The sequence below is a fragment of the Heterodontus francisci genome, chromosome 48 (genome assembly GCF_036365525.1).
Source record: "Heterodontus francisci isolate sHetFra1 chromosome 48, sHetFra1.hap1, whole genome shotgun sequence".
In the NCBI taxonomy this organism is placed as follows: domain Eukaryota; kingdom Metazoa; phylum Chordata; class Chondrichthyes; order Heterodontiformes; family Heterodontidae; genus Heterodontus; species Heterodontus francisci.
Window position 1 is genome coordinate 5,268,444 of NC_090418.1, and position 21,949 is coordinate 5,290,392.

At 51.5% G+C, this 21,949-nt stretch overlaps 1 protein-coding gene across 1 annotated transcript in view; it reads right to left on the reverse strand.

Annotated features, from left to right (window-relative positions):
- Window positions 1-3,059: 3,059 nt before the first annotated feature.
- Window positions 3,060-21,949, reverse strand: part of wrap53 (WD repeat containing, antisense to TP53) — a 55,797-nt gene continuing 36,907 nt past the window's right edge. The window contains exons 11-12 of the mRNA XM_068023856.1: window positions 8,968-9,111; window positions 3,060-8,107 (exon numbers count right to left, since the gene is read on the reverse strand). Of these exons, the coding sequence (XP_067879957.1) occupies window positions 7,879-8,107; window positions 8,968-9,111 (373 nt within the window). The 3' untranslated portion in view covers window positions 3,060-7,878. The remainder of the gene's footprint in view (window positions 8,108-8,967; window positions 9,112-21,949) is intronic.

The window sequence follows — 21,949 nt, forward strand, 5'->3', positions numbered from 1 at the left end:
GATTTCAGAAGGAAATTGGATGGGCACTTGGGGAAAATAAACTTGCAGGGCGTTGGGGATAGAATGGGGAAATGGGACTGACTGGAATGCTCCACAGAGAGCCAACAGACTCAATGGGCTGAACAGCCTCCGTCTGTGCTCTAAATGACTCTATAAGGGGATATTGGAACAGGTGACCAAAAGCTTGGTCAGAGGTCAGTTTTAAGCAGCGTCTTAAAGGAGGGGAGAGGGGCGGAGAGCTTAGGGGCCCAGGCAGCTGAAGACACGGCCGCCAGTGGTGGAGAGACGAAAATCAGGCATGCCGAAGATCCCAGAATTGGAGCAGCACAGAGATCTCGGAGGGTTGTGCGACTGCAGGAGGTTACAGAGATAGGGAGGAGGACCTGGAAGGATTTGAACCCCAGGACGAGAAATTTAAACATGAGGCGTTGTTGGACTGGGAGCCAATGTTGGTCAGCAAACAGAGGGATGATGCATCAAGGGGACTCAGTGCAAGTTGGGGTACGGGGCAGCAGTTTTTGGATGTGATCAAGTTTACAAACAGCGAAAGGCCAGCCAGAAGAGCACTCCGTGGACTGTGCACATCCTGGACCTATTGCTAATCTTGCAAACTTGGAGAAGGCAAGGAACCCGCCTGCCTGGTTTCATCACTTTAATAGGAAGAGGACTAGAAGTGGGAGTGTTGGCTTTGATGTTCCATCCAAGATGGCTCAGTGGGTGGCACTTTCACCTCTGAGTAAGTGGGTTCAAATCCCACCCCAGAGACTTGAGGACAGAATCCAGGCTGACACTCCCAGTGTAATACTGAGGGAGTGCTGCACTGTCGGATGTGCTGACTTTCGGGTGAGATGTTAAACTGAGGACCTGTTTGTCTGCTCAGATGAATGGAAAATATCTCATGTCACTAATTGAAGAGCAGGGGAGTTTCTGGACAACATTCCTCCGACAACTAACACCATCAAAAACAGATTATCCCTCCCTCATTTGCTGTTTGTTGGACCTTGCTGTGTACAATTTGGTGAATGCACTTCCGAATTAATCCATCAGCTTGAAATCACTTTAGGATGTGGTAAGGGGCTATATAAAGTTCCTTCCTTTCAGGATTCCTGAAGGAGGGGAGAAAGATGCCAAGATGAAAAGGGTTAAGGAGAGAGTTGCAGAATGTGGGAGTGTGGTGACTGCAAGGTCCTACCAGAAATGGTGATGCAGAGGGGATTAGGAGCAATCTGGTGGTAGGGTGAGAGGACCAAGAGGGGATCAACTAGGAACAGAAGTAGGGAGTAGGCCATTCTGCCTGTTGCATTAGGCCAGAAAATGATCTGGTTTCTTCTGGCAAAAAAATAAATCAGTAGCTTGTTTAATATCACTGAATAACTGGTCCTACTGACCAGCAAAGCCAGACTCCCATGTCTACAACCCTCCAAGATCTCCGCACTTCTCCATTTCTGGCCTCCTGCACATCCCCCACTCTCTTCACTTCACCATTAGCGGCTGTGCCTTCAGATGCCCACACTCCAAACTCTGGAATTCCCTCCCTAAATGTCTCTGCCTCTCCTCCTCAAAAACCTATCTCCTTTCTGAAGACTGTCCTAATATCTCTTTTGTGGGTCAGTGACTAATACTGATTACTAATGGCTTCTGTGAAACACCTTTTTAAATGATGTTCAAGGCACTAGTTAAATGCAAATTGTTGTTGTTGTCTGGAATCCTGCATATGCACTCATCCATGCTGGCCAGATGGTGGCATCTCATACTCATGTACCATTGATGAGTTCCGTGTGACATTGTAATGGAATGGAGATGGAGACATCGATTCTAGCTTTGTTGCTGATAGCAGTGCTACACAACCACTTATACGGTTGTTTATGGGGCACATTGCATTCATTACTCATCGCTAGTTATCCCGATAACTGGCCAATCTTAACTTGTATTTAGCTAGTGCTTTTAACACAGCAGAATGTTTCAAGGCACTTCACAGGAGCACTAACAAAAATTTGACAGCGCCAAGAGAAGGGGATATTAGGGCAGGTGACCAAAAGCTTGGTCAAAGAGGTCGGTTTTAAGGCATGTCTTAAAGGAAGAGAGAGAGGCGGAGAGGTTTAGGGAGGGAATTCCAGAGCTTTGTGCCCCCAGATGGTTCTAGGCACGGCTGTCAATGGTGGAGCGATTAAAATCGGGGACGCTCAAGAGGCCAGAATTGGAGGAACGTGGAGATCTTAGAGGGTTGTCGGGTTGAGCAGGTTACAGAGACAGGGAGAGGGGACAGGGGCATGGAGGGATTTTGTGCTCAAGTCTCTGGAGTAGGGCTTGAAACCACGACTGACTCTGGAGGTGAGACTGCTACGCACCGAGCCACAGCTGATATCCAAGTGGCAATTAGCGCTCGTCTAAGCCAACGAGTGAAGGATGACGAGAATGGAGTGAAACATCGGAGGGTGCTGTGTATTTGGGCGATCACACTGCAGAGCAGCAATCAACACTGCTGGGAGCAGAAAACATATATAGAGAAAAAGAAAGTGGCCAGCCAGCGGTTTCCACTGTGGTCAGCGAGCTGGAGGGGGTGGGGAACTTAAGAGAAAACAGAATCTAATTCCACAGAGACTCTGTACTCCACCTGAAAAGATGGTAGAAACTGATTCAATAAATAATTTTAAGAGGGAGTTGGATAGGTTCTTGAGGATGATAAACTTACAGCGATACGGACAAGATGTGGGACTAAGCATGACCGTTCCTTCGAAGAGCCAGTACAGGCATGATAGGCAGAATGGCCTCCTTCTGTGTTGTTAGGTTCCTACAAATCCAAGAACTACAGCAAAGTCTCCCGCTAATAGCGGGGTGAATTCTCCAGCAAAATGCAGTCAGTGGAGGACAGTTACACAACAAATTTGGTGCGCAAAATCAATCCCAGTCACTTACAGCAGTGAAGTTTCCTGGTATGACTGACTATCCAAACATCTCCATTCTGGTCAGGGATAGAGGGCCACTGTACGTTGCTTAAAAATAGTAGCCTAGTTGGAGGCCGAGACCGATAATTCAAAGGAACCAAGAGGCACAAACAGTAAATTTGAACTTTAATTTTTTTTATTGATAACATATAAAACTGTACAAAAATTGAACCCTATAAACATTCCCAGTCAGTGAACCTTTGGTGTTAAGGCTCTGCATTAAAGTTCCCACATTCGTTATAAACGGGCTAACAGCTCGGTTAAAGTGAGTGACGGGGCAGGAGGGATGTCATACGAAAGCACTGACCTCCTTTGTCCACTTCACTGTGGGCTAGTCAGTCTAGGTCACCCCTGAGCAGGGCAGTGATAAAACTTCCACAGTGCTACTCCCAAGCTTGACCATCTCACCCCGGGTTACCAGCCTCCCCAAACTTGGCCATCTCGCCCTACGTCACGCCCAGGCTTGACCATCTCGCCCGTGTGCCTGTTTAACAACTGGATGGATTCACCCAATCGGCCCCCAATTTCTACAAACAATTGGAGCAAGTCAGCTGGGGGTGCGGTGATGGGGGGGGGGGGGGGGGTGGCTACTTCATCCAGCTATTGACCCCCAGCATGCAAAACGAGGGCCTTCACAATCCTTTCACAATAAAGAAGCAAAGCTTTGCAAGGTCTACAAGCAGTGCGCAAATACCCGTTCACTTCTTCTAGGACCTGAAGGGGATACTCCCACTCTTCTACTTTCTCATAGATCAAGTCCCCCAGCACAGCAACAAAACAATCTTGCAAAACAACCCACAAATGAGCTGTTAAAAAGCCTGTTTCCCAGCAGACTCACGCACGAGGCTTTATAAGGCAACAGGGAAAGTAACTCAAAGCCGACTGACCCCAAGGGCAGTCCACGTTATGTGAAAAACACAACCAGTGGCCGAGAAACATCCAAACACCTTACCCCACACACACCGAGCACCCAAACAGGAGGAACTGGGTCCCGCTTCCCATCCACAAGTAATGGATTTGCTGAATTGGTGCCCTGAGAACAGATGACTGCTTCGCACTCGTCCTCACTCTAAACGCCTTAAAAATCTGTGCGCCGGGGAGGAGTGGGTTGTGTTTTGCTACAATGGCACAGGGTTCTGTGATCGCTGAGATCATCCCCATCCCACTGACACTTCAAGAATGGTGCCAATGGAGCAGGATATGGCATTGCCGTGGTTACAAGGCTGGAACCTTGTACACCGTCCTGTAGTGGGAGATTTTATTATATTAAAATAAACAAAACCTCACATCTTATTTAACAGAATCAGGAAAAAGAAATTTGAGAGGTGGGCAAAAAAATCCCTCCCAACTGTGTATGAACAAAACAATCAAAGACTCGGTTACACCCAGCGTTGGGGCTCGCTGTGTTTTGGGCTCTCCAATTGCCTCTTTATACAATTTGCCTACAATGCATCGGAGATACTCAATACCCCTACCCATTATTAAAGTTGCCCCCTCTACTCCTCCCTTGGCAGTGGCAGATCCCGAACTCCGCTCCCAGAACCCAAACCATCACAAATCTACCCCCCCACAACCTGTCTTAAAGTTGCTGCCTCCATCTTGGACTCTGTTCTCTGGGGGATCAGCTGTTCCCCTCTGTGGTCTCACCCTAGCGGAGGAAGTGGGGGGTGGGGGGGGGGGAGAAAGAGTCCTTCCAGCACACAGGCTCATGCAGCAGGTGCCGGCCAGCTATTTGGCTGTGGAGAGCCTCACAGCCCAATTTCCCTCTGCCCACACTTCGAGGACTGGAGGGCAGGAACGCTGGATGAATTTCCTCCCTTCCTGGTCCCAGGGCATTGAGGTTGATCATAGCCCTGCTGCAACACCTGCTGCATCGGCACTGATCCAGATGACCCCCTCAATTGGATCCCCAGGTGACCCTGCAACGACAAGCCAGTACCCTCATCCTATTGTCTGGAATTAACCGCCCACAGGGAGTGTGGGACCAGTGGCTTTAAAGGGCCACAACCGGTTCCAGCACCAGCTCCATCTTGGAGATTGCAATAAGCAAAGCCAAAGGGAACAGCAACTCTAAGCAATGGCCAAGGAGAGCTGCTGTAACTGATTGCTGCCACTTGAAACTAAAAGTCTTCAATAGACAAGCACCCGTCAGGTTAGGCCCCAGTCAGGTCTCAGCAAGTCAGACTGAAGGAAATTAAAAGGGTCTAAAATTCCTAATCTCGAGGATGCAGCTGCTGGTTACAGGACCCCTGGAGAAAAGGGAGCCCCATCTGTAGTCAATTAAGCCTCGGCCCCATGCAAAGCTAACTGGCCTCAACTTAAACTGTGGCTGTTTTTTGGAAACGGAGCTAGAAGGTCTCCCTGCAAAGGCCAAGGTTTAAACGTCATCATCCTGGCTGGCAGTTGCCTTTTTTAAAAATATATAATAAACAGAGAAATGGCCAGAGTTACAGAATTCGATCCCTTCCCTGAAGTGCCCAAAAAGTTCCCGAGTAAGAAGATGGGAATTTAATTTCACCATACTAGCGGCCCCTAATTAGAGGGAATACCGCCCCTTTGCGGATCATAGGCGATGGAAAACCCAACACAACTGCGGACCACAAAACCTAGGAGAGATCCCACAGAATATAAACAGAATGTAATTTTAATCAGTTAGCATAAACCTCTGGCGCTGAACTTTGTTTTTCTGCCTTTTGCTCTTGTGAATAGGTCACTTGTGACATAATGTACACCACTCCAGAGCACATAGCTTTGTGCTCTCACATGTACAAATGAGAGGTGCCTGGGTGAAGTCTTTAAAATCCTGAAAATGTTCAATAGGGTAAGGGTGGATAAGATGTTACCACTTGTGGGGGAGACCAAGTCTAGGGGCAATTAATGTGAAATAGTTACCAACAAATCCAATCGGGAATTCAGGAGAAACTTCTTTACCAAGATAGTGGTGAGAATATGGAGCTCACTACCACAGGGAAGCGACTGAGGTGAACAGCATAGATGCATTTAAGGTGAAGCTGGATCAACACGAGAGAGAAAGGCCTGTAAGGATATGCAGATCAGATGAGATGAAGAGGGGTGGGAGCAGGCTCCTGGGGTGGTACATAAATGTCAGCTTGGATCTGTTGGGCCAGAAACCCTCCCGTTTCCTCTCTGCTATCTGCACAGCCAAGGGGTCCCAAACGTAGCACCCAGCTTATCCCTTTCAATCCAGAAATCCTAGGGGGTATCCCAACAGTTTCAAGCCACGGGATGTTTCTTGGGATCCTGGGCTGCAGTCAATCGCTGCAAGGTCTGGCCTATACATCAGTCGACAAACCCCGTGCCAACTTTAAACAAGATAAAACACAGAGAAATATTAAAGATTGGTCAGCGTCTGAAAGAAACATGCGACGATCAGAATCCTGGGCTCTGACCCGTTGGGGGGTGGGGGGGGGAATAGTCCCTGTTCGAAACACTTAGCTGCCTGTTCCCTCAGTTACACCTTGCTGGCCTGCTGACTTTTCCAGATTTCAGCATTTGGTTGCAGGAGTGGACAGTTGAGAAGATTTAGATATCATTTCAGCTCAGTATTTCTTGGTGAGTACAGTTACTCGAGACGACAAAAATATTCATCCTCTGAAGAATATTTAAAATGATTGTTGAAAATTGAACCCCTCGGCCCTTCACACAGTCCTTTCGATCCCTGTGGATCTGCTTCCATATATACAGAGAAGTTGGAGAATAAATCCATCATCGAGCAAACGGCCATTAACCCCCGCACTCTTAAATGCATTTGGAAATTTTGTGCTTGGGAAGATCAGTGGGATTACATGCAGGGGATGGAATACTGATCACGTCAGGCACAGACTGTCCCATCAAACACTTCCAGAGCAGGTACAGCATGCGTTAGATACAGAGTAAAGCTCCCTCTACACTGTCCCAGCAAACACTCCCAGGACAGGTACAGCACGGGGTTAGATACAAAGTAAAGCTCCCTCTACACTGTCCCCATCAAACACTCCCAGGACAGGTACAGCACGGGGTTAGATACAGAGTAAAGCTCCCTCTACAGCGTCCCCATCAAACACTCCCAGAGCAGGTACAGCACGGGGTTAGATACAGAGTAAAGCTCCCTTAACCCTAGAATACTTTCCATTTCAGGTAACCAGTGTTAAAGCCTGAACCTGACTAGACCAGATTACATGAGTCGGGTTCAGGTCGGGTCTATGTACCGAGTCCAGCACTCGGGCTCGGGTCGGGCTGGACAGTGCTGCTTGCAGGAAGTCACAGGATCAGGCTTACTCGTGATTCCCCACAACTTCAGCTGCAGGAATAGCATGCTGCCGGAACGGATGAAGGAGACTCGGGTCGGGTTGGGTCCAAAAAAAAATTAAAGGACTCGGGCTCGGTCAGGTCGGGTTTTAATTTTATACCTGAGCCAGGCTTTACCCTCTGTCATGACACACCCCAGGTCTGGTTTAACAGGATTTCATTGGATTGGATTCAAGTGATTTTGTTTTGATCCAACAACGTGCTTCAGGCCTGCCTCAAACAAAAGCACCCCGCCACCCCTGGCCCCCTTACTGCACACGGTGAAGATACTCCACATGCTGCAGCCTTGCAAATCACGGTGCAAACTTGGTGTTGAATTACAGCCCAGATTTAAAATGCGTTTTTACCTCCTCTGTACAAGAGCACCAAATATCTGTCAATCCAAAGCCTGAGAGTCCCAGACGGAATAATAATGGGAAGCCTTTCCCCAGCAGCCTGGAGTGGGTGAAACACAGCCTGCACCTTGCTAATCTCAGCCTCCGAGGGACGTCTTCAGAAAAAAACATAAGAGAAATCTAACTTCTTTTACCTCGTTTGACTGGGAGCGATTTATGCCTCAATGCGCAAGCCCTCCACCGTGCCCTCTGTATTCAAGGCTCCCGTAACGCAGCACAATGAGCGCTAATTAGTCTAGCTCCAACATGGAGCCCTTGGTTTGTGAGTCGTCTCCCTGGCTGCCAGTCTGTGCCACCGGGGAAGGTTGTGGGGAGCAGAGCCACAGCTTCATGGAGTTCTCGGCCCTGATGTTGCGGTGGGTCATCAGGATCCCGGTCCCCTCGTCCTCACTCTCCACCGGCTCTGGGAACTTGCGTTGACCCGAAGTCGTGGCCAGCAGGGTCATGTGCGGGTGCAGGCTGTGGAAGCGAAGCAAGCTGGGGGTCAGAGAGCAACATACGAGGCAAACAGTAGAACATCGCTGAGCTCGCCATCGTTTCCAACACCACCGTACATTTATAAAGCTCCTACAACATAGTAAAACGCCCTGAGGTACTTCACAGGAGCAATTATCAAACAGAAATTTGAAACTGAGCCACTTCTGAAGATATTAGGGCAGATGGTCAAAAGCTTGGTCAAAGAGGTAGGTTTTAAGGAGCGCCTTTTAAGGAGAAAAGAGATGTAGAACGGTTGAGAGGTTTAGGGAGGGAATTCCAGAGCTGAGGGCTCAGGCAGCCAAAGGCACGGCTGCCAATGGTGCAGTGACGGAAATCAGGGATGTGCAAGAGGCCAGAATTAGAGGAGTGCAGAAATCTCAGATGGTGTGGGGCTGGAGGTGATTGCACAGATAAGGAGGACGAGGCCACGGAGAGAATTGAAAACAAGGATGACAATTTTTATATCAATACGTTGCCAGATCAGGAGTCAATGTAGGTCAGGGAGCACCGGGGTGACGGGTGAACGGGAGTTGGTGCGAGAGAGGACACCGGCAGCAGAGTTTTGGATGAGCTCATGTTTGCAGAGGATGGGAGGCCGGTCAGGGGAACTTTGGAACAGTCAAGCCTAGAGGTAACAAAGGCATGGGCAAGGTATTCAGCAGAAGATGAGCTGATGCAGGGCGGACACAGGCAATGTTACGGAGGTGGAAATATACAGTCTTGCTGATGCAGAGGATACGGTATAGGATGTTCAGCTCAGGGTCAAAAAACAACCTTCCCTGATGCCCTGAACTATCCACCTTCAAAAAAAATAACACAAATGGTTATGTGCTACAGTTTACCTTATCCCATTAACACAGTCCTGCTGAGTGTGGAATTGAAGAATTGGCTCCAGGACAGAGTCTGGCCCCTCTGACGGTGGCAACGTGATGTCCCACACGGAAACCGTTCCCTCCGTGTTCCCGCTGACTACATAGCGCCCATAACTGTGGAGAGACAAGTTAACGAGGGCAAAGGTAAGGTTACACCAAAAGTTGTCACTGGGCCTTCTTTATCAAACTACCAGATCTCCCATGGCATTGGTCATAGGATCATAGGAAATAGAAGCAGGAGTAGGCCATTTGGCTCGTCAAGCCTGCTCCGCCATTCAAACAGATCATGGCTGATCATCTACCACTTTGCCATTTTCCCCCACTATCCCCATATCCCTTGATGTCGTCAGTATTCAGAAATCTATCAATTTCTGTCTTGAACATGCTCAATGATTGAGGTTGAGAATTCCTCAGATTCACCACCCTGAGTAAAGAAATTCCTCTTCATCAGTCTGAAATGGCTTGCCTCTTACTTTGAGACTATGTCCCCTTGTTCTAGACCCACCAACCAGAGGAAACACCTTCTCCATCACACTCTGTAAAAATTTAGTCAGTCTCAATGAGATCACCTCTCATGCTTCGAAACTCGAGAGAATACAGGTCCAGTTTCTGCAATCTGTCCTCATAAGATAATCCCGCCATCTCAGGGATTAGTCTGGCGAACCTCCATTGCACTCCCTCTATGGCAAGTATATCTTTCCTTAGATAAGGAGACCAAAACTGTACGCAATACTCCAGGTGCAGTTTCACCAAGGCTTTATATAATTGAAGCAAGACATCCTTACTCCTGTACTCAAATCCCCTTGCAATGAAGGCCAACATACCATTTGCCTTCTTAATTGCTTGCTGCACCTGCATACTAGTTTTCAAGGACAAGGACACCCAGATCCCTTTGGACATCAACACTTCCCAACGTCTCACCATTTAAAGAAATACTCTGCCTTTCTGTTTTTTCTACAAAAGTGGATAACTTCACATATATTCACATTATATTCCATCTACCATGTTCTTGTCCATTCATTTAGTCTGTCCAAATCCCCTTGAAGCCTCCTTGCACCGTTCTCACAACTTACATCCCTCCTAGTTTTGTCATCAGCAAATTTGGAAATATTACATTTGGTTCCCACATCCAAATCATTGATATAGATTGTGAACAGCTATGGATCAAGCACTGATCCTTGCAGTACCCCACTAGTAACAGCCTGCCATCCTGAGAATGACCCATTTATTCCTACTCTCTGTTTACTGTCCGTTAATCAATTCTCAACGCATGCCACTATATTACCTCCAATCCCATATGCTCTAATCTTGTTTACTAACCTCCTGTGTGGGAGGTTATCAAAAGCCTTCTGAAAATCCAAATACACCACATTCACTGGTTCTCCTTTATCTATGCCACAAGTAACATCCTCAAAAACTCCAACAGGTTTGTCAAACATGATTTCCCTTTCTCAAATTCATGTTCACTCTGCCTAATTATATCATTATTTTCCAAGTGTCCAGTTATCTCATCCTTTATAACCGAGTCCAACATTTTCCCTACTACCGACATCAAACAGGTCTGTAGTTCTCTGTTTTCACTCTCACTGCTCTCTCTCTCCTTCCTGTTCTCTCACTGCTCTCTCTTTTTTTTATTCGTTCATGGGATGTGGGCATCGCTGGCCAAGCCCATCGCTAATTGCTCTTGAGAAGGTGGTGATGAGCTGCCTTCTTGAACCGCTGCAGTCCATGTGAGGTAGGCACATCCACAGTACTAGCGGTTAGATACAACTGAGTGGCTTGCTAGGCCATTTCAGAGGGCATGTAAGAGTGAACCACATTGCTGTGGGTCTGGAGTCACATGTAGGCCAGACCAGGTAAGGACAGCAGATTTCCTTCCCTAAAGGACATTAGTGAACCAGATGGGTTTTTACAACAATCGATAATGGTTTCATGGCCATCATTAGACTAGATTTTTAATTCCAGATTAATTGAATTCAAATTCCACCTTCTGCTGTGGTGGGATTTGAACCCATGTCCCCAGAGCAATACCCTGGGTCTCTGGGTTACTAGTCCAGTGACAATACCACGACACCACCGCCTCTCCTTGCTGTGCTCTCACTGCTCACTCTCTCTCCTTGCTGTGCTCTCACTGCTCACTCTCCTCTCCTTGCTGTGCTCTCACTGCTCACTCTCTCTCCTTGCTGTGCTCTCACTGCTCACTCTCTCTCCTTGCTGTGCTCTCACTGCTCACTCTCTCTCCTTGCTGTGCTCTCACTGCTCACTCTCTCTCCTTGCTGTGCTCTCACTGCTCACTCTCTCTCCTTGCTGTGCTCTCACTGCTCACTCTCTCTCCTTGCTGTGGTCTCACTGCTCACTCTCTCTCCTTGCTGTGCTCTCACTGCTCACTCTCTCTCCTTGCTGTGCTCTCACTGCTCACTCTCCTTGCTGTTCTCTCACTGCTCACTCTCTCTCCTTGCTGTGCTCTCACTGCTCACTCTCTCTCCTTGCTGTGCTCTCACTGCTCACTCTCTCTCCTTGCTGTGCTCTCACTGCTCACTCTCTCTCCTTGCTGTGCTCTCACTGCTCACTCTCTCTCCTTGCTGTGCTCTCACTGCTCACGCTCTCTCCTTGCTGTGCTCTCACTGCTCACGCTCTCTCCTTGCTGTGCTCTCACTGCTCACGCTCTCTCCTTGCTGTGCTCTCACTGCTCACTCTCTCTCCTTGCTGTGCTCTCACTGCTCACTCTCTCTCCTTGCTGTGCTCTCACTGCTCACTCTCTCTCCTTGCTGTGCTCTCACTGCTCACTCTCTCTCCTTGCTGTGCTCTCACTGCTCACTCTCTCTCCTTGCTGTGCTCTCACTGCTCACTCTCTCTCCTTGCTGTGCTCTCACTGCTCACTCTCTCTCCTTGCTGTGCTCTCACTGCTCACTCTCTCTCCTTGCTGTGCTCTCACTGCTCACTCTCTCTCCTTGCTGTGCTCTCACTGCTCACTCTCTCTCCTTGCTGTGCTCTCACTGCTCACTCTCTCTCCTTGCTGTGCTCTCACTGCTCACTCTCTCTCCTTGCTGTGCTCTCACTGCTCACTCTCTCTCCTTGCTGTGCTCTCACTGCTCACTCTCTCTCCTTGCTGTGCTCTCACTGCTCACTCTCTCTCCTTGCTGTGCTCTCACTGCTCACTCTCTCTCCTTGCTGTTCTGTCACTGCTCACTGGCTCTCCTTGCTGTTCTGTCACTGCTCACTCTCTCTCCTTGCTGTGCTCTCACTGCTCACTCTCTCCTTGCTGTGCTCTCACTGCTCACTCTCTCTCCTTGCTGTGCTCTCACTGCTCTCTCTCTCCTTGCTGTGCTCTCACTGCTCTCTCTCTCTCCTTGCTGTGCTCTCACTGCTCACTCTCTCTCCTTGCTGTGCTCTCACTGCTCACTCTCTCTCCTTGCTGTGCTCTCACTGCTCACTCTCTCTCCTTGCTGTGCTCTCACTGCTCACTCTCTCTCCTTGCTGTGCTCTCACTGCTCACTCTCTCTCCTTGCTGTGCTCTCACTGCTCACTCTCTCTCCTTGCTGTGCTCTCACTGCTCACTCTCTCTCCTTGCTGTGCTCTCACTGCTCACTCTCTCTCCTTGCTGTGCTCTCACTGCTCACTCTCTCTCCTTGCTGTTCTCTCACTGCTCACTCTCTCTCCTTGCTGTGCTCTCACTGCTCACTCTCTCTCCTTGCTGTGCTCTCACTGCTCACTCTCTCTCCTTGCTGTGCTCTCACTGCTCACTCTCTCTCCTTGCTGTGCTCTCACTGCTCACTCTCTCTCCTTGCTGTGCTCTCACTGCTCACTCTCTCTCCTTGCTGTGCTCTCACTGCTCACTCTCTCTCCTTGCTGTGCTCTCACTGCTCACTCTCTCTCCTTGCTGTTCTCTCACTGCTCTCTCTCTCTCCTTGCTGTGCTCACTGCTCACTCTCTCTCCTTGCTGTTCTCTCACTGCTCACTCTCCTTGCTGTGCTCTCACTGCTCTCTCTCCTTGCTGTGCTCTCACTGCTCACTCTCTCTCCTTGCTGTTCTCTCACTGCTCACTCTCTCTCCTTGCTGTGCTCTCACTGCTCTCTCTCCTTGCTGTGCTCTCACTGCTCTCTCTCCTTGCTGTGCTCTCACTGCTCTCTCTCCTTGCTGTGCTCTCACTGCTCTCTCTCCTCGCTGTGCTCTCACTGCTCTCTCTCCTCGCTGTGCTCTCACTGCTCTCTCTCCTCGCTGTGCTCTCACTGCTCACTCTCTCTCCTAGCTGTGCTCTCACTGCTCACTCTCTCTCCTTGCTGTGCTCTCACTGCTCACTCTCTCTCCTTGCTGTGCTCTCACTGCTCACTCTCTCTCCTTGCTGTGCTCTCACTGCTCACTCTCTCTCCTTGCTGTGCTCTCACTGCTCACTCTCTCTCCTTGCTGTGCTCGCACTGCTCTCTCTCTCTCCTTGCTGTGCTCGCACTGCTCTCTCTCTCTCCTTGCTGTGCTCTCACTGCTCACTCTCTCTCCTTGCTGTGCTCTCACTGCTCACTCTCTCTCCTTGCTGTGCTCTCACTGCTCACTCTCTCTCCTTGCTGTTCTCTCACTGCTCACTCTCACTGCTCACTCTCTCTCCTTGCTGTGCTCGCACTGCTCTCTCTCCTTGCTGTGCTCTCACTGCTCACTCTCTCTCCTTGCTGTGCTCTCACTGCTCACTCTCTCTCCTTGCTGTGCTCTCACTGCTCACTCTCTCTCCTTGCTGTGCTCTCACTGCTCACCCTCTCTCCTTGCTGTTCTCTCACTGCTCACTCTCTCTCCTTGCTGTTCTCTCACTGCTCACTCTCTCCTTGCTGTGCTCTCACTGCTCACTCTCTCTCCTTGCTGTGCTCTCACTGCTCACTCTCTCTCCTTGCTGTGCTCTCACTGCTCACTCTCTCTCCTTGCTGTGCTCGCACTGCTCTCTCTCTCTCCTTGCTGTGCTCTCACTGCTCACTCTCTCTCCTTGCTGTGCTCTCACTGCTCACTCTCTCTCCTTGCTGTGCTCTCACTGCTCACTCTCTCTCCTTGCTGTGCTCTCACTGCTCACTCTCTCTCCTTGCTGTGCTCGCACTGCTCTCTCTCCTTGCTGTGCTCTCACTGCTCTCTCTCCTTGCTGTGCTCTCACTGCTCACTCTCTCTCCTTGCTGTGCTCTCACTGCTCACTCTCTCTCCTTGCTGTGCTCTCACTGCTCACTCTCCTCGCTGTGCTCTCACTGCTCTCTCTCCTCGCTGTGCTCTCACTGCTCACTCTCTCTCCTAGCTGTGCTCTCACTGCTCACTCTCTCTCCTAGCTGTGCTCTCACTGCTCACTCTCTCTCCTTGCTGTGCTCTCACTGCTCACTCTCTCTCCTTGCTGTGCTCTCACTGCTCACTCTCTCTCCTTGCTGTGCTCTCACTGCTCACTCTCTCTCCTTGCTGTGCTCTCACTGCTCACTCTCTCTCCTTGCTGTGCTCGCACTGCTCTCTCTCTCTCCTTGCTGTGCTCGCACTGCTCTCTCTCTCTCCTTGCTGTGCTCTCACTGCTCACTCTCTCTCCTTGCTGTGCTCTCACTGCTCACTCTCTCTCCTTGCTGTGCTCTCACTGCTCACTCTCTCTCCTTGCTGTTCTCTCACTGCTCACTCTCTCTCCTTGCTGTGCTCTCACTGCTCACTCTCTCTCCTTGCTGTGCTCGCACTGCTCTCTCTCCTTGCTGTGCTCTCACTGCTCACTCTCTCTCCTTGCTGTGCTCTCACTGCTCACTCTCTCTCCTTGCTGTGCTCTCACTGCTCACTCTCTCTCCTTGCTGTGCTCTCACTGCTCACCCTCTCTCCTTGCTGTTCTCTCACTGCTCACTCTCTCTCCTTGCTGTTCTCTCACTGCTCACTCTCTCCTTGCTGTGCTCTCACTGCTCACTCTCTCTCCTTGCTGTGCTCTCACTGCTCACTCTCTCTCCTTGCTGTGCTCTCACTGCTCACTCTCTCTCCTTGCTGTGCTCGCACTGCTCTCTCTCTCTCCTTGCTGTGCTCTCACTGCTCACTCTCTCTCCTTGCTGTGCTCTCACTGCTCACTCTCTCTCCTTGCTGTGCTCTCACTGCTCACTCTCTCTCCTTGCTGTGCTCTCACTGCTCACTCTCTCTCCTTGCTGTGCTCGCACTGCTCTCTCTCCTTGCTGTGCTCTCACTGCTCTCTCTCCTTGCTGTGCTCTCACTGCTCACTCTCTCTCCTTGCTGTGCTCTCACTGCTCACTCTCTCTCCTTGCTGTGCTCTCACTGCTCACTCTCTCTCCTTGCTGTGCTCTCACTGCTCACTCTCTCTCCTTGCTGTGCTCTCACTGCTCACTCTCTCTCCTTGCTGTGCTCTCACTGCTCACTCTCTCTCCTTGCTGTGCTCTCACTGCTCTCTCTCCTTGCTGTGCTCTCACTGCTCACTCTTTCTCCTTGCTGTGCTCTCACTGCTCACTCTCTCTCCTTGCTGTGCTCTCACTGCTATCTCTCCTTGCTGTGCTCTCACTGCTCTCTCTCCTTGCTGTGCGCTCACTGCTCTCTCTCCTTGCTGTGCGCTCACTGCTCTCTCTCCTTGCTGTGCGCTCACTGCTCTCTCTCCTTGCTGTGCGCTCACTGCTCTCTCTCCTTGCTGTGCGCTCACTGCTCTCTCTCCTTGCTGTGCTCTCACTGCTCTCTCCTTGCTGTGCTCTCACTGCTCTCTCCTTGCTGTGCTCTCACTGCTCTCTCTCTCTCCTTGCTGTGCTCTCACTGCTCTCTCTCCTTGCTGTGCTCTCACTGCTCACTCTCTCTCCTTGCTGTGCTCTCACTGCTCACTCTCTCTCCTTGCTGTGCTCGCACTGCTCTCTCTCCTTGCTGTGCTCTCACTGCTCACTCTCTCTCCTTGCTGTGCTCTCACTGCTCACTCTCTCTCCTTGCTGTGCTCTCACTGCTCACTCTCTCTCCTAGCTGTGCTCTCACTGCTCACTCTCTCTCCTTGCTGTGCTCTCACTGCTCACTCTCTCTCCTTGCTGTGCTCTCACTGCTCACTCTCTCTCCTTGCTGTGCTCTCATGGCTCACTCTCTCTCCTTGCTGTGCTCTCACTGCTCACTCTCTCTCCTTGCTGTGCTCGCACTGCTCTCTCTCTCTCCTTGCTGTGCTCGCACTGCTCTCTCTCTCTCCTTGCTGTGCTCTCACTGCTCACTCTCTCTCCTTGCTGTGCTCTCACTGCTCACTCTCTCTCCTTGCTGTGCTCGCACTGCTCTCTCTCCTTGCTGTGCTCTCACTGCTCACTCTCTCTCCTTGCTGTGCTCTCACTGCTCACTCTCTCTCCTTGCTGTGCTCTCACTGCTCACTCTCTCTCCTTGCTGTGCTCTCACTGCTCACCCTCTCTCCTTGCTGTTCTCTCACTGCTCACTCTCTCTCCTTGCTGTTCTCTCACTGCTCACTCTCTCCTTGCTGTGCTCTCACTGCTCACTCTCTCTCCTTGCTGTGCTCTCACTGCTCACTCTCTCCTTGCTGTGCTCTCACTGCTCACTCTCTCTCCTTGCTGTGCTCTCACTGCTCACTCTCTCTCCTTGCTGTGCTCTCACTGCTCACTCTCTCTCCTTGCTGTGCTCGCACTGCTCTCTCTCTCTCCTTGCTGTGCTCTCACTGCTCACTCTCTCTCCTTGCTGTGCTCTCACTGCTCACTCTCTCTCCTTGCTGTGCTCTCACTGCTCACTCTCTCTCCTTGCTGTGCTCTCACTGCTCACTCTCTCTCCTTGCTGTGCTCTCACTGCTCACTCTCTCTCCTTGCTGTGCTCTCACTGCTCACTCTCTCTCCTTGCTGTGCTCTCACTGCTCACTCTCTCTCCTTGCTGTGCTCGCACTGCTCTCTCTCCTTGCTGTGCTCTCACTGCTCTCTCTCCTTGCTGTGCTCTCACTGCTCTCTCTCCTTGCTGTGCTCTCACTGCTCTCTCTCCTTGCTGTGCTCTCACTGCTCACTCTCTCTCCTTGCTGTGCTCTCACTGCTCACTCTCTCTCCTTGCTGTGCTCTCACTGCTCACTCTCTCTCCTTGCTGTGCTCTCACTGCTCACTCTCTCTCCTTGCTGTGCTCTCACTGCTCACTCTCTCTCCTTGCTGTGCTCTCACTGCTATCTCTCCTTGCTGTGCTCTCACTGCTCTCTCTCCTTGCTGTGCGCTCACTGCTCTCTCTCCTTGCTGTGCGCTCACTGCTCTCTCTCCTTGCTGTGCGCTCACTGCTCTCTCTCCTTGCTGTGCGCTCACTGCTCTCTCTCCTTGCTGTGCGCTCACTGCTCTCTCTCCTTGCTGTGCTCTCACTGCTCTCTCCTTGCTGTGCTCTCACTGCTCTCTCCTTGCTGTGCTCTCACTGCTCTCTCTCTCTCCTTGCTGTGCTCTCACTGCTCTCTCTCTCTCCTTGCTGTGCTCTCACTGCTCTCTCTCTCTCCTTGCTGTGCTCTCACTGCTCTCTCTCCTTGCTGTGCGCTCACTGCTCTCTCTCCTTGCTGTGCGCTCACTGCTCTCTCTCCTTGCTGTGCTCTCACTGCTCTCTCTCCTTGCTGTGCTCTCACTGCTCTCTCTCCTTGCTGTGCTCTCACTGCTCTCTCTCCTTGCTGTGCTCTCACTGCTCTCTCTCCTTGCTGTGCTCTCACTGCTCTCTCTCCTTGCTGTGCTCTCACTGCTCTCTCTCCTTGCTGTGCTCTCACTGCTCTCTCTCCTTGCTGTGCTCTCACTGCTCTCTCTCCTTGCTGTGCTCTCACTGCTCTCTCTCCTTGCTGTGCTCTCACTGCTCTCTCTCCTTGCTGTGCTCTCACTGCTCTCTCTCCTTGCTGTGCTCTCACTGCTCTCTCTCCTTGCTGTGCTCTCACTGCTCTCTCTCCTTGCTGTGCTCTCACTGCTCTCTCTCCTTGCTGTGCTCTCACTGCTCTCTCTCCTTGCTGTGCTCTCACTGCTCTCTCTCCTTGCTGTGCTCTCACTGCTCTCTCTCCTTGCTGTGCTCTCACTGCTCTCTCTCCTTGCTGTGCTCTCACTGCTCTCTCTCCTTGCTGTGCTCTCACTGCTCTCTCTCCTTGCTGTGCTCTCACTGCTCTCTCTCTCTACTTGCTGTTCTGTCACTGCTCACTCTCTCTCCTTGCTGTTCTCTCACTGCTCACTCTCTCCTTGCTGTGCTCTCACTGCTCACTCTCTCTCCTTGCTGTGCTCTCACTGCTCTCTCTCTCCTTGCTGTGCTCTCACTGCTCTCTCTCTCTCCTTGCTGTGCTCTCACTGCTCACTCTCTCTCCTTGCTGTGCTCTCACTGCTCACTCTCTCTCCTTGCTGTGCTCTCACTGCTCACTCTCTCTCCTTGCTGTGCTCTCACTGCTCACTCTCTCTCCTTGCTGTGCTCTCACTGCTCACTCTCTCTCCTTGCTGTGCTCTCACTGCTCACTCTCTCTCCTTGCTGTGCTCTCACTGCTCACTCTCTCTCCTTGCTGTGCTCTCACTGCTCACTCTCTCTCCTTGCTGTGCTCTCACTGCTCACTCTCTCTCCTTGCTGTGCTCTCACTGCTCACTCTCTCTCCTTGCTGTTCTCTCACTGCTCACTCTCTCTCCTTGCTGTGCTCTCACTGCTCACTCTCTCTCCTTGCTGTGCTCGCACTGCTCTCTCTCCTTGCTGTGCTCTCACTGCTCACTCTCTCTCCTTGCTGTGCTCTCACTGCTCACTCTCTCTCCTTGCTGTGCTCTCACTGCTCACTCTCTCTCCTTGCTGTGCTCTCACTGCTCACTCTCTCTCCTTGCTGTGCTCTCACTGCTCACTCTCTCTCCTTGCTGTGCTCTCACTGCTCACTCTCTCTCCTTGCTGTGCTCTCACTGCTCACTCTCTCTCCTTGCTGTGCTCTCACTGCTCACTCTCTCTCCTTGCTGTGCTCTCACTGCTCACTCTCTCTCCTTGCTGTGCTCTCACTGCTCACTCTCTCTCCTTGCTGTGCTCTCACTGCTCACTCTCTCTCCTTGCTGTGTTCTCACTGCTCACTCTCTCTCCTTGCTGTGCTCTCACTGCTCACTCTCTCTCCTTGCTGTTCTCTCACTGCTCACTCTCTCTCCTTGCTGTGCTCTCACTGCTCTCTCTCCTTGCTGTGCTCTCACTGCTCACTCTCTCTCCTTGCTGTGCTCTCACTGCTCTCTCTCCTTGCTGTGCTCTCACTGCTCTCTCTCCTTGCTGTGCTCTCACTGCTCTCTCTCCTTGCTGTGCTCTCACTGCTCTCTCTCCTTGCTGTGCTCTCACTGCTCTCTCTCCTTGCTGTGCTCTCACTGCTCACTCTCTCTCCTTGCTGTGCTCTCACTGCTCACTCTCTCTCCTTGCTGTGCTCTCACTGCTCACTCTCTCTCCTTGCTGTGCTCTCACTGCTCACTCTCTCTCCTTGCTGTGCTCTCACTGCTCACTCTCTCTCCTTGCTGTGGTCTCACTGCTCACTCTCTCTCCTTGCTGTGCTCTCACTGCTCACTCTCTCTCCTTGCTGTGCTCTCACTGCTCACTCTCCTTGCTGTTCTCTCACTGCTCACTCTCTCTCCTTGCTGTGCTCTCACTGCTCACTCTCTCTCCTTGCTGTGCTCTCACTGCTCACTCTCTCTCCTTGCTGTGCTCTCACTGCTCACTCTCTCTCCTTGCTGTGCTCTCACTGCTCACTCTCTCTCCTTGCTGTGCTCTCACTGCTCACTCTCTCTCCTTGCTGTGCTCTCACTGCTCACGCTCTCTCCTTGCTGTGCTCTCACTGCTCACGCTCTCTCCTTGCTGTGCTCTCACTGCTCACGCTCTCTCCTTGCTGTGCTCTCACTGCTCACTCTCTCTCCTTGCTGTGCTCTCACTGCTCACTCTCTCTCCTTGCTGTGCTCTCACTGCTCACTCTCTCTCCTTGCTGTGCTCTCACTGCTCACTCTCTCTCCTTGCTGTGCTCTCACTGCTCACTCTCTCTCCTTGCTGTGCTCTCACTGCTCACTCTCTCTCCTTGCTGTTCTCTCACTGCTCACTCTCTCTCCTTGCTGTGCTCTCACTGCTCACTCTCTCTCCTTGCTGTGCTCTCACTGCTCACTCTCTCTCCTTGCTGTTCTCTCACTGCTCACTCTCTCTCCTTGCTGTGCTCTCACTGCTCACTCTCTCTCCTTGCTGTGCTCTCACTGCTCACTCTCTCTCCTTGCTGTGCTCTCACTGCTCACTCTCTCTCCTTGCTGTGCTCTCACTGCTCACTCTCTCTCCTTGCTGTGCTCTCACTGCTCACTCTCTCTCCTTGCTGTGCTCTCACTGCTCACTCTCTCTCCTTGCTGTGCTCTCACTGCTCACTCTCTCTCCTTGCTGTGCTCTCACTGCTCACTCTCTCTCCTTGCTGTGCTCTCACTGCTCACTCTCTCCTTGCTGTGCTCTCACTGCTCACTCTCTCTCCTTGCTGTGCTCTCACTGCTCTCTCTCTCCTTGCTGTGCTCTCACTGCTCTCTCTCTCTCCTTGCTGTGCTCTCACTGCTCTCTCTCTCTCCTTGCTGTGCTCTCACTGCTCACTCTCTCTCCTTGCTGTGCTCTCACTGCTCACTCTCTCTCCTTGCTGTGCTCTCACTGCTCACTCTCTCTCCTTGCTGTGCTCTCACTGCTCACTCTCTCTCCTTGCTGTGCTCTCACTGCTCACTCTCTCTCCTTGCTGTGCTCTCACTGCTCACTCTCTCTCCTTGCTGTGCTCTCACTGCTCACTCTCTCTCCTTGCTGTGCTCTCACTGCTCACTCTCTCTCCTTGCTGTGCTCTCACTGCTCACTCTCTCTCCTTGCTGTGCTCTCACTGCTCACTCTCTCTCCTTGCTGTGCTCTCACTGCTATCTCTCCTTGCTGTGCTCTCACTGCTCTCTCTCCTTGCTGTGCGCTCACTGCTCTCTCTCCTTGCTGTGCGCTCACTGCTCTCTCTCCTTGCTGTGCGCTCACTGCTCTCTCTCCTTGCTGTGCGCTCACTGCTCTCTCTCCTTGCTGTGCTCTCACTGCTCTCTCCTTGCTGTGCTCTCACTGCTCTCTCCTTGCTGTACTCTCACTGCTCTCTCTCTCTCCTTGCTGTGCTCTCACTGCTCTCTCTCCTTGCTGTGCTCTCACTGCTCTCTCTCCTTGCTGTGCTCTCACTGCTCTCTCTCCTTGCTGTGCGCTCACTGCTCTCTCTCCTTGCTGTGCGCTCACTGCTCTCTCTCCTTGCTGTGCGCTCACTGCTCTCTCTCCTTGCTGTGCTCTCACTGCTCTCTCTCCTTGCTGTGCTCTCACTGCTCTCTCTCCTTGCTGTGCTCTCACTGCTCTCTCCTTGCTGTGCTCTCACTGCTCTCTCTCCTTGCTGTGCTCTCACTGCTCTCTCTCCTTGCTGTGCTCTCACTGCTCTCTCTCCTTGCTGTGCTCTCACTGCTCTCTCTCCTTGCTGTGCTCTCACTGCTCTCTCTCCTTGCTGTGCTCTCACTGCTCTCTCTCCTTGCTGTGCTCTCACTGCTCTCTCTCCTTGCTGTGCTCTCACTGCTCTCTCTCCTTGCTGTGCTCTCACTGCTCTCTCTCCTTGCTGTGCTCTCACTGCTCTCTCTCCTTGCTGTGCTCTCACTGCTCTCTCTCCTTGCTGTGCTCTCACTGCTCTCTCTCCTTGCTGTGCTCTCACTGCTCTCTCTCCTTGCTGTGCTCTCACTGCTCTCTCTCCTTGCTGTGCTCTCACTGCTCTCTCTCCTTGCTGTGCTCTCACTGCTCTCTCTCCTTGCTGTGCTCTCACTGCTCTCTCTCCTTGCTGTGCTCTCACTGCTCTCTCTCCTTGCTGTGCTCTCACTGCTCTCTCTCCTTGCTGTGCTCTCACTGCTCTCTCTCCTTGCTGTGCTCTCACTGCTCTCTCTCCTTGCTGTGCTCTCACTGCTCTCTCTCCTTGCTGTGCTCTCACTGCTCTCTCTCCTTGCTGTGCTCTCACTGCTCTCTCTCCTTGCTGTGCTCTCACTGCTCTCTCTCTCTACTT